At 38.7% G+C, this 15,631-nt stretch overlaps 1 protein-coding gene across 1 annotated transcript in view; it reads left to right on the top strand.

Annotated features, from left to right (window-relative positions):
* The window catches only part of ZNF438 (zinc finger protein 438), a 45,991-nt gene extending 31,055 nt beyond the window's left edge, over positions 1–14,936 (top strand). The window contains exons 5-6 of the mRNA XM_084282325.1: positions 10,277–12,143; positions 13,887–14,936. Of these exons, the coding sequence (XP_084138451.1) occupies positions 10,277–12,143; positions 13,887–14,493 (2,474 nt within the window). The 3' untranslated portion in view covers positions 14,494–14,936. The remainder of the gene's footprint in view (positions 1–10,276; positions 12,144–13,886) is intronic.
* The last annotated feature ends 695 nt before the right edge of the window (positions 14,937–15,631 follow it).

Below are 15,631 nucleotides of genomic sequence, written 5' to 3' on the forward strand. Positions count from 1 at the left end.
CTACAGAAGATAGTTTAATTTTAACAGGAAGCCTTAAAGCTTTGCGTTAAGATTTTCACACGTTCTCAAGGTTATACAAAACATTGGGTGAAAGGTTCGCACAGTAGAATATTTTGCCATGCTAATAGCGCTTTGGAAGGTTGTATAAAGGCCGTGTCTTAAGATTTCATGACATTTGGGATTTTCAGTAGAAGCCATATTTAGTGTCACAAAATAATTAGATCTGTAGGCTAGCCTACAGGTTTGAAAATTACCCTAGGCTACTTGACATGAGTTGCACACCTAAATAAATAAATAAATGAAACCCCACTGGCTCAGATAAACTTCAGTGCTTACCACAGACTTGCCCAGCTCTAGGGATGGATGGAGGCAGCTTTGTGTTAAGTCCGACTCCCTCTGCTGGACTCGTGCAACCAGGGTCTCCTTTTGTTCACAAGAGCCGTCTCGTCTCGTTGCTTTCAGCACAGTGAGCGCTCCAGCTAAGCATGAATTCAGTTTGGAATTTAATCTGAAATTTCTGCACACAGCAGAATGTCGTCTTTGGCCCACCTGCCTAGTGACTACGCTCCTGTTTTAATTCCATTGCGAGGTGGCACCCATCAGAAGTGCTTGCTGATGCAGTATCACTTAGCAATGTATTCAGTCAATTCCTTTACAGCACGGCCAGTGTGGGCTGTTGAGAACCAGCGCTGCCTTACGGAACACAGGAGCTAGGATGGGCAAGCATAGTAATGTCAATAAGCATTGCAATTTGATTTACTCACGTAGGGATTAAAAAAAAAAAAAAGCATTCAGGTGCTGTAATTTAAATATTTTCTGCTACATCCTACTGCCAGAAAGACCACATTCAGGTTCTGCAGCAAGTGATAATGTTGCGTCATGGAAAGTAATGTCTTAGTCAGGAGGACCATTGTCTTCCTGAAGATGTTTGTTTCATTTGCTTTACAGGGCTTGTTTGTCTTTGGGGAAAAAAAACAAAACACCAACAATCCATATCTGTTTAAAGGATCCTGGAGATCCTCTAAAGATTAAAACAAAAATAAAGATTAGTGGAATTGATTACAGGTGACAATGTTTTTTTGCATATTTCAGCCAATGTCATAGAGTCATCTTCTGGAGAAATTTTGATTGTGAAAAAAAAGAAGAGAGGGGACACCTAGACCAAATAAACCCTTAGATAGAGATTTTCCATTCAAAAAGTTAAATGGCTCGGGTCATTTTCAAAAGAAATGAACTGTTTACAAAATCCCTCAGAATCTACTCTCCAACAATCATCTAAGTTTAACGTGTGCTGTATTCTGGTCATTTATTGGGGGAATAATATCTGTTCATACTCAAAGATTGAAAATAGACCGGGCCCTGTCTGATCATCTTCAGTGAGCGATCACTTTTCAAGGTTTGTAATACAGAAGTCACCATACAGATGCTTTTAGTGTCTCAAGTAATATAAGTTTGCTCTACAGGCAATCCATAAGACAAAGTGATGAATTAATCATTTGTATTGTCTTACACAGGGCTGTGTTCAGAAATAAAGGCTCTTGATTTTCACATAAAAATTGATATTCTAAAAAACGAGTAACAATTTCACTCTTGTGCTCTCCATTTGAACATCAGTATTTGGGAAGAAAAAAAAAAGTTTGTGGAATAAGAATCTCAATTCCGTTTCTGAAATCAGAAGTAGGTGTTTTCTGTCCCATGGAGGGAAAGGAGAAGGGTTGAGCTCCCAGTAAGAAGATTGATTCTGGTCTCAGCTTATTTGAAAGGGGAGCAAGAGTCTAGTCAGAAGATGTTTCATGACTTATTCATAAAATGGTTTTACTTGACCTTTTTGTGCTGCATAGTTTCTGAAGAATTCTGTCTTCATTTTTTTTTTTTTAAATCAGACCTGGTCATTAATGTTTCCTGCACTTAACGAAAAAATAAAGTCTATTAATTACCACTTACATTAGGCATATCGGGATTTTGTCCAGGTTGATGACATCTTGATAGTCATTTTAAAAAGTATTTTACATCTGACATCAACTTCACAATGAGAGTCACTGTTTAGATCTGTATCTTTCTTGACGCTCACTTAAAGAAATTTCAACTGGCAGTTCTCCCGGAAAGTAATACTTAAAAATCCAGTTAGTCTTCTGAAACTAATGTTTGTGCCCACCTCTTAGAGTACCTAATTAATATTGACAATGTGATTGAAAGTTTATGAATTACGAGCTTATGACCAGTGATTGCATCCCTCCCTTTATCTGTTTTCTGAACAATTAGTTCCCCCAGGTGGTTGCATCGCTGAAGCCTGGCTTCGCAGATCTACAGGGATGCTATCCTCCACTGAATGTCAGGACTGGGCAAAAAGAACAAAGATAAAACACTGGAACTGCATTACTACCAAAATCATTTCTTTTCTGCTTAACTGAGCCATGTCAGAGCAGCATGGTTGCTGGATAACACACTCTAGGTTTGACATGGTTGATTACTGAAACTAGTTTAGAGGCATATAGAAGCAGAAACACGCTCTCTCTGATGATGTGCGTATGAAACAGCATCTCTCAGAAAAGGTGTTCTCTTCCTTAACAGAGGAGACCCAATGTTTTCATCTTTGATGTTGGTTTTTGTTTGTTTGTGGTTGAGGAGGCTGGGTACCATTGAAGCCCGTAGATTTATCCACACAAACATTATTCCCAAATGTTTATTGCGTTAGAGAGAAAAAGGTATGTGTGATTTTGTCAGCTGCAGATAAAGTTACTACAAATAACAGATGCTTTACGTCTAGCTCTTCATGGCAGTTTTGCTTTCTCGATACGAAAATATTGTGATCTATTTAAAATCTATTAATTATGTTAACCGTAGTATGAAATCTGTAACTTATAAATTGAAAGACTGTCTTCAAAAAAAAAAAACAAAAAACACTAAAGGAAAGCTTTTGAATTTCCCAAACACAGTATGAGAGGTGTTAAAAGAACATACGGATCTGTTAATAAACGGGTTTAAAATTAATTGCAAATGAGTGTTTAAAAATCTGTTACGCGTGTTCTGACATTTAGGAAAGACTTCAAGACTTTATGCCTTTATACAGCAGCACATAAATGGCTTTTTTATAAGAGGTTGTGTTATAAGAGGTTATGTTATAACCTCTCATAACATAAGAGTTATGTTTTTGCCCACATTTTGCATAAGATGTTGTTTTTGAATATTGATTTACCCAGATGTGGGTTATCAATTTACATTAAAACCCAAAGTTTACCTTAAAGCTGTTGGCCGCTAGCTATTCCCCACAGAAATAGTTTTTTTTTCTGCAAACTTTAAAAGTTACCTGTGTTGGAATAATACAAAGAGGTAAATGTTCAAGACTGCTACAGAACATTTAAACCCTACAGTTAGAAATCCCAATCTATGAGAAATGCAAAACAATTTTATTAGTATTGTAGCTAATGCTGCTAATACAGCATCTAGATGCAATAATTTTTTGTTTTGTTAACTTTTGGTTAACAGATCTGCTCTGCATAGTTATTGTTTCACATTACACTTTTCCTTAAGGACAGGGGCACAGCGGCCAAGATGCTGGTGAGACTATTGGCAGAAAGAAATCATAAATCATGAAGCAACTCCTTTGTGTACATTCAAACACAAAGGAAAACAGTTCTGGGAATACAGAATGGATTACTGGTTTTTTCTCCATCTTTTTTTTTTTTTTTTTGGTATAAATTATGTCAGGTACTGATTTAGTGAAAAGTAGATCTGTATAAACACTGGCATTTATTGAGATGTGGTTGCTAGTGCAACAAGAATCTCTGTCAGGAGAAAAAAAAAAGAATTAGGAAACCAGAGAACTTCCCTAAATATGAACCCATGTTCTTGGATCACTGCGTGAACTCTCTCCAACATGACTACCACTGTTTATGCCAAAAATCAATTTAGCTTATTCCCACATTTGAAAAACGTTGAATGTCCACGTTAATGAAGTTAATGGCAGAAAATGTTTTTATTTTGCAACTTTATTGCCGAAACACTCTCTTCTGCTCAGGAGAGTCTTTTGCAGACTACGTAAGGAATCCAGGCAGTGTCCCACTACTCTTTGAATTTCTCGAAATGCACTGAAACGCATTTGGAAAATAATAAACTCTGCAGAGTTTAAGGCAAAGAAGGCCTTTCTAAATGGCAAAACGCTTAGTGCACAACTAGCAAACTATATGGAAGCTAAAACCAAAAATAATTATATATAGCCCTAAGAGGTCTCATTTCCCCTTCCAGAATTATAACAAGCTCTTTTCATCCTGCTCCTCCTCTGGTATGCCAGGACACGTTTTCTGGATGTATTTGTACATTCTGTGTCTTAGTCTTGGTGCGAATGATGTACCGTGGTTTTCCAGCCTTGTGTTAGAACACTTAGGTTGTTTATTTTTCTAATTTATTTTAAATTGCATAAAAGGCCTCCTATGTAGATGTAATTATATGACTCATTAAAAATCAAGCACTAAAAGATGAGAAATAGAAGATACAAGATTATCCCCGTGGTTTAAATGCTTCTCCTCTCCAAATCACATGTAACAGTAATGTTCCTCACCCATTTATGCCTGCTTAAAATTCCCTACCACAGCCTGAATCCTTGCCCTAGACGCCTTCCAAATCTTATTTCTAGGTTTCTTCTCCTTTTCCTGCTGCCCCTCTTTTGATTCTAGTTTCTTTCATGCTGTGTGAGCCCAGCAATTAAGAGCTAATGAGAGAGAGGCCATTACTTTGTTTACAGCTTGGGGTTTTGGGCCCAAAGCTATAGTTGTAGGAAAAAAAAACATCAGCCTGAAGCAGGACCGCGTTCAATAGAAGGGAGTGATCGGACAAGTTAGGTGCTAGGTGTATCTATTGAACCTATGCCAAGAGCTTACAACTTGGGCTGAAATTGGGCAGTTTTTTGGAAAGATGTGTCAAATGTAAGGTCTTTCTCTAATTCAAAATTACTAGAATTTTTGAAAAATGTTCTCGTACCTGGGGATGGCTGACATTTTCTGTTAAAATGAATTTTAATGAAGTATCTGAGGCAAAAACACATAATGGAACTTTCTACCCAGATGGTCAATATTTGGCAAAGAGAAACAACTGAATGTTGATTCTTACAGAGTATTTCGTGTTGGGCTCTCCTGATGTGTGGGCTTTCCTACCAGCCTCCCATCTTACCGGTGTGTAGGGTAATGGTTGGACCAGATGATCAAAGATGATCATTTAAGGTCTTTTCCAATCTTAATGACTCTATGAAGGCCACAAGCTAGAGTGACTGCAGTTCTTCTGATTTGTTTGAGATTATGGAAAGTGTCAGCGAGCATAGGATTTAGCCCTTTATGTTTAAAAATCTCAGTAAAGTTACAGAAACTTTATTTTTCTGAGCTTTTCGTTTTGGTACTGTTGACTATTTGCCATGCCACTCAAGCTAAAGCATCTCATCTATTTACCACATCAACCAGCTTTATTCCTCTATTAAACGATTGCCTTGTTATCAGCATGCAATATATTAGATTTTAAAACATTTTTTGAGGATAGAAAGATGGCAAATAGCAAGAAACAGTAGCTTTCTTAATGCACTAACTGAAAGTTAATGTTTTATATTGTCTTTTTTTCTTTTTTTTCCTTTCTTGCTGGAATCTATTTATAACTGACTGAAGCACTTTTGCAGGTGGTGTTTTTTTGCATGCTAATCCTGCAGAGAAACAAAGTGTCCAACAAAGTGTGCTGGGTCAGCCAAAACAAGAAACTTGTGCTGGAAAGACAGTATCCACAGGTATTTAGTGTGTATGGAGATCTGGCGAAATGAGTGATTAACTGGCATTGACAGAAATAAATCTCGGATTGCGTTACTGTGTTAGAAAGCGGTTACAAGTTTTTTCTTTCCAAAAGAACAGATATTCTTCCTTTTGAAGTTTGCAAAAGCCTCAGCAACATAAACTCAGAGTAAAATGCCACAAATCTTTTTGGTGTGTATTCTGTTTTTCCCGTCATACGCAAATGAGGCACACCCCTGAGCAAATGAGGTGGGCTGGCAAAGGTTTTTAAAAGTAATTAACATCCAGTGCACAGTGGGATTCCGTGTATTGCTGTTAATTCTAAATTCTGAAATTTTGATACTTTCTTAATGTTTGAAGTAGATCAGACTAGGGGGAAAATAGGATTTCTTCTGATGTTTTCTGCAGTGTCTGAGTTCAGCAATGTTGCACGTTGTACGTATAGAGAGAACAAATGGAAAGAACTGCAAGAAGAAGCAAACTAGGCTGGACTAAAGTAGACCTGAATGACTTGGAAAGGAAAGGGAGCCATGAATGAGCAGCAGCCCCGTGGAAGGCTTTCCTTCCTCCAGAGAACCCTTCCCAGCATGGCTCTACCAGAGACTTTGCTGCATCATTGAATTTTATTGGTGTATCATTGGCCAGTCCTATACAATTTTAAGATAATTTAAAAGTGGGGAAAGCTTATGACATCCTGCAAGTATCAGAGTGATTTGATATTCACATGTATGAGTGTGGTAACCATTAATCTTTCAGCAGAGACTTTTAAAGCAAATGGATTGAATTGCATTTGATTTAACCTCGTACTTAATTATTTAAGTGTCTACCTACTGCTCCAAGTGCATGCCTGCTTGAAAGACTGAAAACACATCAGTTAAAGTGAGCTTCACATCATTCAGATAGCGAATCTAATGTGTTCATTCATTTCCTTTATTCTTAATGAAATTGTTTTGGAGAAAGTATAAAAATTGCTGCCTTCAGTGATGTGCCTGTAGAAGTAATGTGGTCTAAAAGCAAGGCTTATCCTTAAGAATGCCAATGCAGGGCCTCCCTTAGCTGCCAGATCCCCTTCTTAGTTGCAAGACATGATGTGTCCGTGTAGGAATGGAGGTTCTTGGGCCACAACTGCCAAGTCCTTGTCAAAAAAGAGCCCTTTGAACTGATGGATGTAATTTGGAAGGTGATGTGGAACAGAGGTGGGATGACACGGGAAGATGTGTGTTTAATGTCCAGGTGGTCTGCTTGAACAGTGGCAGCCAGAGCATGTCCCAGTCATTCAAGATCTTCATTGTCAAATATATGAATGACTGTAGTGATTTGTGTCTGAAGGGTATTGTCGAACCTTCTAGCTAAGTATAAATGGGAGAAAAAACAGTTTAGGTCACTGGTGACACTCAGATGCTCTGGGTGCATTCAGCAGGGCCTCCAGGCTGTGAATCAGCTGGGTCCTTTTACTTGAGCCAAGGTGCTAAATAATCTTCTACCCCGTCTTCCAATTAGCTTTCTACATGCAAAGTCTTAACAGCCTGAACGATCATCAGACAGCTAGCCTGCATCTAGCCCATCTCTATATTTAGGCACTGGCTAAGCTGTTTAACTACAGCAGCTGTGTGGGATGAGAGGGAAATACAGAGCTGAGTATCCCTTGCATACCAGAGGCACTGCAGTGAATATTTCTGCACTAAACGGTCTAATGTAAACTTGGCAAAAAAAAAAAAAAAAAAAGTAGTCAAGGCTGATACCAAACATGGCCTGCCTGGAAAAAGTATTTATGATAAAATTACACCACTTGGAAAAGTTTGTATAAAAATCCCTTTTGAAATAGTTATATCAATGCTCAGCACCATATTAACTGCAAGAGGTGAACGTTGATCCAAATGGACCTTGTTTAAAACAACATTTTGTGGTTGATTTTCCTGCTTTCTTGTGGACTACTGAGGAAATACGTATATCCTTAAATAAAAGGGATTTTACTGCCTGAATTTGCAGTAGGCAAGTCAACGTATTTGAGGAACATATACTTATTTTCAAACCCAGTGTAATGCGTTATTACTACAAATATTTCCTAACCACAAACTAAAAGTTCCTGGTGCTGCAGCTGCCGTTTCTGCACCTTCATAGAGGTAGCATGTCCACAGCAATTCTCCATCATTTCCTGAGCACGTGGAGTTTGCTGCTGAAGTCCTGGCTTTGCTGAAAAGTTCGTGCAGATCAATGAAAGAAATTTTAAAATAAAAAGGGAGAGGCCCAAGCCAAATAAATGTGAAGAGGAAACTGCTCCATCTTGATCAAAGCAGCAAGGTAGATAGCTGCTGGTTTGGACAGAGTCTTTAATATCAGTAAACAGCAAGTATAATCTGGAAAATAAGAGCAGACTCTGTCCCTAAAAGAAAAATACACTTGTGTGATCATCTTCTGCATTGAGACCTGTAACTAGCTTTGAAATTCAGGGTCTAGTTTGGTTAATATTTATATTCATACATTTACATAACATTAACCAATGCAGTTTGGCTAATACTTGTATTAATATATTTTATTATACTACTTCTCAGAAGCTCTTAAAGACATTGCCTTAAAAGCAGCAACAAGAAGATACAGAAAAACTCTCAGTGCTATCTTAGCAGTCAAAAAGATCAGGATTTCTTTATGTATTTGGTGATTGAAGATGAGCAAAATAGATGTTCTTAGTGAAAAACAGCACATGCTTCTAGCTTTTGGAGAATAAAAGTAGGATGTTTGTGCTTTATCTGGGTTATACAAACTTTCTAGTCCTGGCGTTATCCCCGTATGTAGGGATCTCTTCGTATTTGTGCAGGATTTCATGCGTGCAGTGGGATATCTGGAACTTCGGAACATCTCTACAGGCCTCCAGCAGAATGAAGTGCAGTTGGTGCCCGGTAGTTTCCCTTTATTGGGGGCACCGAGGTGATGTATAATAGACTTGGGTTTTGATGCTGTGGATAGCAATAAAAGGATCAAAGCACCGCGCTCTGCACAGTTACAGTACGAACATGCTGTAGGTCAGAGACTTTGGAGAAGCATCAGACCCACTGCGGAGGGGCTGGGCCGTTTGTGGGATTGTGCAGCGATCTGGCGTGCCCCGGAGGCGGTGGGTTTACTGCCCATGTGCACGCCATGTGTGCGCACGTGGGTCTGTCCGGGACTGGTGGTCATGAAATGCGATAGCTCTGTAACCGGCAGCGTGCGCTGCGAGCTGCGTAAGGGCTGGAAAGAACATCCAGTATTGAGATAAACTCACTGAGTTTCCAGTGCTGGTGCTAATTCACAGTTACCTCTTTAAGTCTGGAGGAATGTATAAATACATGTATATACAAGGCTTTGAAACAATAAGGAATACATCTCTATGGAATTATCTCATTGCAGTTATTTTGACATATTCTATTCACATGTGGTTCTTCTCTTATGTATTTTTTAATCCTGAAATTGCCTTCCCAAATTGCATTTATGGCTGGGGTCTATGTGGATGAATTTTTAGAGAGATTGTTGGGTTATTCTTGGTTTTTTTCAGAAAACCTATCCCAGTTTCTGAGAACTGGAAGCATCGGTAATTGAATTTATTTGAGAGCGGGTAATGAGGCTGTTATATGATATGGTAGCAGTTCAATTTAACTATATATCAAGTCCTTTTTTACGGCGTGTGTGGAAGGTTAGCATTTATCTCTGCTGCTGAGTGTGGATTAAATCTTACACCTTTTTCCTTTTGTTTTGTTTTCCTTAATTACCTTCATGTTTTTCTCCACTACAAACATTTGTGACATTTTCCAATGCAAGTAGAAACAGCAAAGAACTGTTTTATAACTTAGATAAATTGCATATTCCAAGAAAAAGAAAAAAAGAAAAGTAACTTAATACAACAATAGTTCTAGTGGGCAATAAAAACATGAACAATGTGTGTGATTGGGTTTTTAGCAATGGTAAATCCTAAGTCCTTTTGTACACATTTGAATGCAGTAATTTTTTAACAACTTCATCAGGTAAGCTTTAGTCTGTATCTCATAAAACCCACAAATTCTAAATGTTAAGAAACTTTGCCAGATAGCATGATGCCAGTGAAAAGGTGTGATCGAGCAGGTGCTCAGAAAACTTCTGCATCATGACAGGTTTAAATACTGCCCATTTCCAGTCAGTTCTTCCAGATGCATACTGACACCGCGCTAGCTCAGATTTTCCAGGGCAGAAGCAGCTTATAAGCACATACATTCTGAAATGTCACGTAGTTTTTAATCTAGAATGGAAGATACATTTAAAATTAGATTAAGACTTTTTTTTTTCCATGTGTATATTCACATTGCTTCAGGGAGTATTTTTGTTTTGTCCACAGGACTTCTGCAATTCTAAAGTTAATTTATCGGTCATTTAGGTGCTTAATATTTTTAATAAGCTTACATGTAATAGTATCCTTTGTAAGCCGTTTTATTTTTGCTACAGTAATTTTTCAAAACGAAACATCATGTGCTTTATTACATGTCTGTATTATTTTATTATTACAGATAAACACAAATCCACATCGGATATACTACAAAGTTTTCAGAAGAAAAGTCAGTTTAGGACCATCGCTCCCAAAATGGTACCAAAAATTTTAACATCTGGAGTGGTTTCATGTCTCCAGTCATCTGTGCCTGAACAAAACCCACCAAAAATCTCAGCTGCCGGTTCTAAACCTCTGATGGTGCCAGCACAAAACTACGCCGTCATGCAGCTTGCTGGTCACGAGGGGACTTTCTCCCTCCTGGCCTTGCCGTACGTTACCCCCGCCGTACCGCAGCCAATGCAGCCGTCAAACATGGCCCTTTCTGAAAACCTAAAGCTGCCTATCCCGAGGTACCAGTCTGTGAGAAATAAACTGCTGAGTGACAAGAAACCAGCTCACGTCTCTGTTTCGGGTACACAGAACAAGATTCCTACCAAAGCACAGGTCTCATCGCAGACTTCCCCCATGCCTACCCCAGCTGAAGACTGTCCTGAAACTCGTCCTAGTTCAGATTCGTCAGAGCAAGTGATGCTATCAGACCGTGAGTCATCTGAAATTACAGCTGCCACCTTACGAAGTGAAAATAATTCCGTGGAATCTGGATCTCCTTCGGTGAGCAAGACAAAAACTGCTGTCAGGAATGTTTCTGGACCATCTATAGTTAAAGACTCTTCGAACAAGCCAGTGAGTTCAAGTAATCCCATGAAACTTAGTCTGCACTCTGTGAAGGCGGCACTTGAAACCACAAGGGAGTCATTCGTTATGGCTGAGAAACTGAAGGAAAAACCCACAAATTCTGCAAATCCTGTTACTGTCCTTTCACCAGCAGTTTTTGGCAGTCCGATACAGATGGCTCCATCAACACCAAAAGGAAAACTTCCTATTTTGCCTTACTCAAGGATGAAAAATTCAGTGTTCTGTAAATCTAAGCAGAGTACTGCTGTTATGAATGTATCCGGCCCTTCGATAAGATCTGACTGTGAAAAGACACCAGCTTCGGTGAAAACCTTTCATGTTCCTTCTAAAGGACCTGATAAACGATTAGCTGTACCATTTACACAAGCCCCCAAACAAACCATTCGAGAAAATACGTTCTCTCCATCCAATAAAGTGGATGTTGACAGCCTTAAAAAATTGAATGGTACACCCTCGAAAAGAAGAGGCAGGAAGAGAAGAGCCCCGGATGATTTATTGGCTTTCCAGACCAAGCGAAGGAAATGCATCGTTAATAAATTTCGAGAAGGAAGAGAGAGGGTGAAAGCTGATCTGCAGCCACCTGAAGACAAAAAAGCGGAGGCGGTGAAAAAATACCGTAGTATTAGACCCAAACCAGTGGTGGTTGTGCAGGCTATCGCACCGCTGACCTCTGCAGCCGTCATAGAGGCAAAGTCTCCCGACCGTTTAGGGCAAGATCTTGTTTTAAGCAGCTCACTTGCCAGTAAATATTTAAGCTACAAGCATAATGACACTCCATCGGTTAAATCTATTGATTTAGGCAGAAACGCGTACTCAGCTGTGCCTAAGCCGTGGCATAAATGCCAGGTTTGTAACCATCACTTCCAGTTCAAACACCACCTCCAGGACCACATGAACACGCACACGAACAAGCGGCCTTACAGCTGCCGGATCTGCCGGAAGGCGTACATTCATTCCGGGAGCCTGAGCACGCACATGAAGCTTCACCACAACGAAGGCAAGCCCAAAAAGCTTGTGTGCTGCGAATTCTGTGCTAAAGTTTTCGGCCATGCAAAAGTCTATTTTGGTCACCTAAGGGAAGTGCACAGGGTTGTTATCAGCACCGAGCCCTCCAGTAGTGAGCAGCAGCTGCAAGATGCTCTGAGGAGCAGAGACACAAACATAAAAGAGGCAGAAGAAGCAACAGAGAGGTGAGTGCTGTCACTGATTAAGTGCTAATAAAAATGGGATTTCAGATTACCAGTGGAAATTCATAAGCATTACCACATCACCACGATGAAAAGTGTTGATTTTTCATCTCTTTTTTTTTGTTTTGTTTTGTTTTGTTTTGCTTTTGTTTTCTTCCCCAAGTGAGATTCCTAATGGTTTAAATATTCTCTTGTGGAATCCAATCAAAATTCCAAATCCAAAATGTATTTCAGCTGATTTGTAAAATACAAATTATTACTGACACTGGCATGTCTGAAGCAATTTTGCATATATTCTAGTAATACCCAAACCACCAATAGAGCTATTTTAATCAGTTCTGTTTTGTTTTTGTTAATCTGCACTATCTTGAACCTCTACCCATTTTGTGATTTTTTTCCCCAGAAGATAAGTAAACCAACTGCAATAAGTGAAAAGCAATTCATATTCCAGTATTAGCTTGTAGTTTGTTTACACTATTAAATATCATTATCCCATTTCCTTCTCTGGAGTGCTGTGAGCTAATCTGTCTTGTGCCTTGATTACCTCTGCTTCTGCAATCACTTTGCCAAGTAAAAAAAGTTAGCATATACCATATTGAGATGGATAGGGCATTATTTTATTTCTGCATTATGAATTCGAGGTGAATTTTCTTGGCACAGTATAAATGTTAGCTTTTTTGTTTGCCCCACTGTGCCTTTACTTTAATTGAAGTACACTTTATTAGAATTACTTTATTAAGCCCAGTGCTTTAACCTGATGCCTCAGTACCAGACCAGACGTGTTTTGCTTTGCATAGTTCCACTCTTTGGGACTCATGGGAAGTTGGAAAATTTTTCACATATTGAACCTAAGAAATATCAGTGCTTTTCTTTCAGCCTTATGAGTTGAAATACAATGAATAATTTAGTATATCTGTTTTCTTGGGTAATCTGTCAAATGTATATTGATATATGTGTATTAACAAACGTGTATTAATAAATAGCAATATGTGGTCCTTTCCCTAGACTTCATGAGAAGGTTTTTGTGTTGTTTGGTTTTGATTGCCTTAACTTAAACAAGGAACATGCAGCTGTTACTTGTGTCTGTTTCCTTTACATTGCAGAGCTGTCCTGAATCAGTGAGAGGGGCTGTCCAGTCGTAAATGACCTATTTAAACTTTTTTAAACAGTGGTGCAAACTTTTAGGTAAAAAAAAAAAAAAAGAAAGAAAAAAAGGAGCTCTGAAGTTTCATTGCTTCCATCTCTGAGTGGGAGGTGGGACCCGTGGTTTTGATTTACATTGACTTCAGATCGATCAGTACAAGCAGGTTAGTTTCTGTGAGTAGTCAGCTGCTGGTAATACTCGTTTGTACTTTTCTAGCACAGAGCTAGTTGTATTTGGATTGACCTCACTAAGTCTTGAACTTTTAATAAAAGGTGAAAAACAATTTTTTAAAGGTTAGTGTCATAAAAGATTATTTTTACAGAGATTATTTTGCCATTTTAGAGGCAATTCCTGAACTCAGCAGTGTCAAATATCATTCGGCTTCAGTTGTTTCCTAATCAACCTTATTAGTATTTTATTTCTTTCTTTATCTGTTCCTAATAAATGGGATACTGTAGCAACAGTGCCTGTTTTTAATCAAAAGACTGTTTCGTGGATGTCACCTCTTCTTGGAACTTGCGTGGACAGAAACTATCAGCTCTTTCGTGTATGCTTTCGGCTAATGCTGAAATAGTTTGGTTTTTGTTTTTTGTTTTTAACAGGGGAAACAAGTGCAATTTGGAAGACCTGTTCCATAATCCTGGAGAGGTTAAATTACAGATCAGATGTGGTCGGTGCCAGTTCATCGCACAGTCTTTTGCTGAAATGAAGTTTCATTTACTGTGCTCTCATGGAGAAGAGATCCAGGGAAGAGTGAAGGAAGGGGTTTTACAAGGAAGTAAAGGAGCTAGGGGGGAACTCATCAAACATGCAACACACCTCTGGAAACAGCGCAACGAGAGAAGACATACAGCAAAATGCAGTGCCCGTGAGGAGGAGTTTTATGCTTTGCCAAAACTGAAAAGACAGATACACTTTCACCATCAGAATAATGTTGATATGTTATCTAAAAGTGAAGTGACTCAGTCAGGAAGCAGTGAAGCAGCCAAGGAGATGCAAAATGTCGGTTCTGGTACACCAAGCAAAAAGATTGAAATTTGGTCTAAAGCTGGATATAACTGCATTTTGTGCAAACAGTTATTTGGAAGGAAGGAGGATCTTTGTAATCATTGGCAGAGTCATCATAACTGTGAAGACCCTTCTGTTTTATGGACAATCTTTAGTTTGGTCTCAAAACAAGGAATTATTGAACTTTCCAATAATGGTTAATACTGAAGTGCAGTTCTACTGTGCTGTATTGATAAACTGACTCGTGAGATGTACTGCTTCAGAGGTTTGTTTGATGTGGTGGGTTTTTTTTGGTTAGCAGTTGCAATCTTTGCTCACCTTTGTTTTGTTGAATAGAAAATGTATTCATCCACTGTCTTTCCAGATGGGTACATGCGGGCTGGTTATGAAATACTGCATTTAATATTAATGTATGAGGAACTTAGCAGCAGCAAATACTCATTGCTAATGGTTAAAATTAAGAAGATACTCAAATTACCTTACACTGTGTGTTATGCAGAAATAAATCAGTTTATTTGAAGTAATCCCTGTCTTGAATAAAATGGCAAACCAGACTAAAAGTGTAATTTCAGTCCCAACTGTGCTTCCAGATTTTATGCTAAATTGGTATTTCTGTACAATTTGGTAGATCATTTGAAGGTGCATATACGCAACCTGCATTCAGGAGCTTTACTATCTATAATTTAAAAGCTTTTAAATCTTGTTTTCTTGATTTCAGTCTTTTCAGCCACCAGGTCTTTAGGAGTTATATTCTGTCCTTACAACAGCAGGGATCTCTGGACGTTAAAGTGAAAAATCTACATGTATTTTTTTTGCCTGTAGCCCTTTGGATTGAAGACAAGAGTTAGTCACTACCTGTGAAGATGGAACCCTCAAAGCCTAACTGCTTTATGGAAAAAAAAAAAAAAAAAAAAAAAAAAAGAAAGAAAGAAAAGAGGTTGTTCTAAAAATAAGCTGAGTTTGTTACTTCAGGGAAGTTTGACATTGTGCAATAGCTTGCATGATTCACATTGAACTTTAAGCATTTTCCTTGCACCTCCTGTGACAGCAGTGCAAACACCTTTGGCTCTTTCCTTTAACACTCTCGGTATACCTCTTTTGTACCTATGCAGTTGGCTTTGGCTTCAAAAGAAAGTTGTTCCTCAGCTTCTGATTCTGTGGTACAGCTAATGAGCTTTTTTCACTTGTCTTGCCACGTTTACCGTATTGTAGGATTGGCCTGCAGCACCTTCACCTTCCAATATCAGGAGCCAGTAGCATTTACCTAACCAGGATGCACACCTGCAGTGGATGTGCTGTTCCCCCTAATGGACCATCTCAGTACATCCCCAAGGGGGCA

The sequence above is a fragment of the Netta rufina genome, assembly GCF_964035555.1.
Source record: "Netta rufina genome assembly, chromosome: 2".
Lineage (NCBI taxonomy): Eukaryota > Metazoa > Chordata > Aves > Anseriformes > Anatidae > Netta > Netta rufina.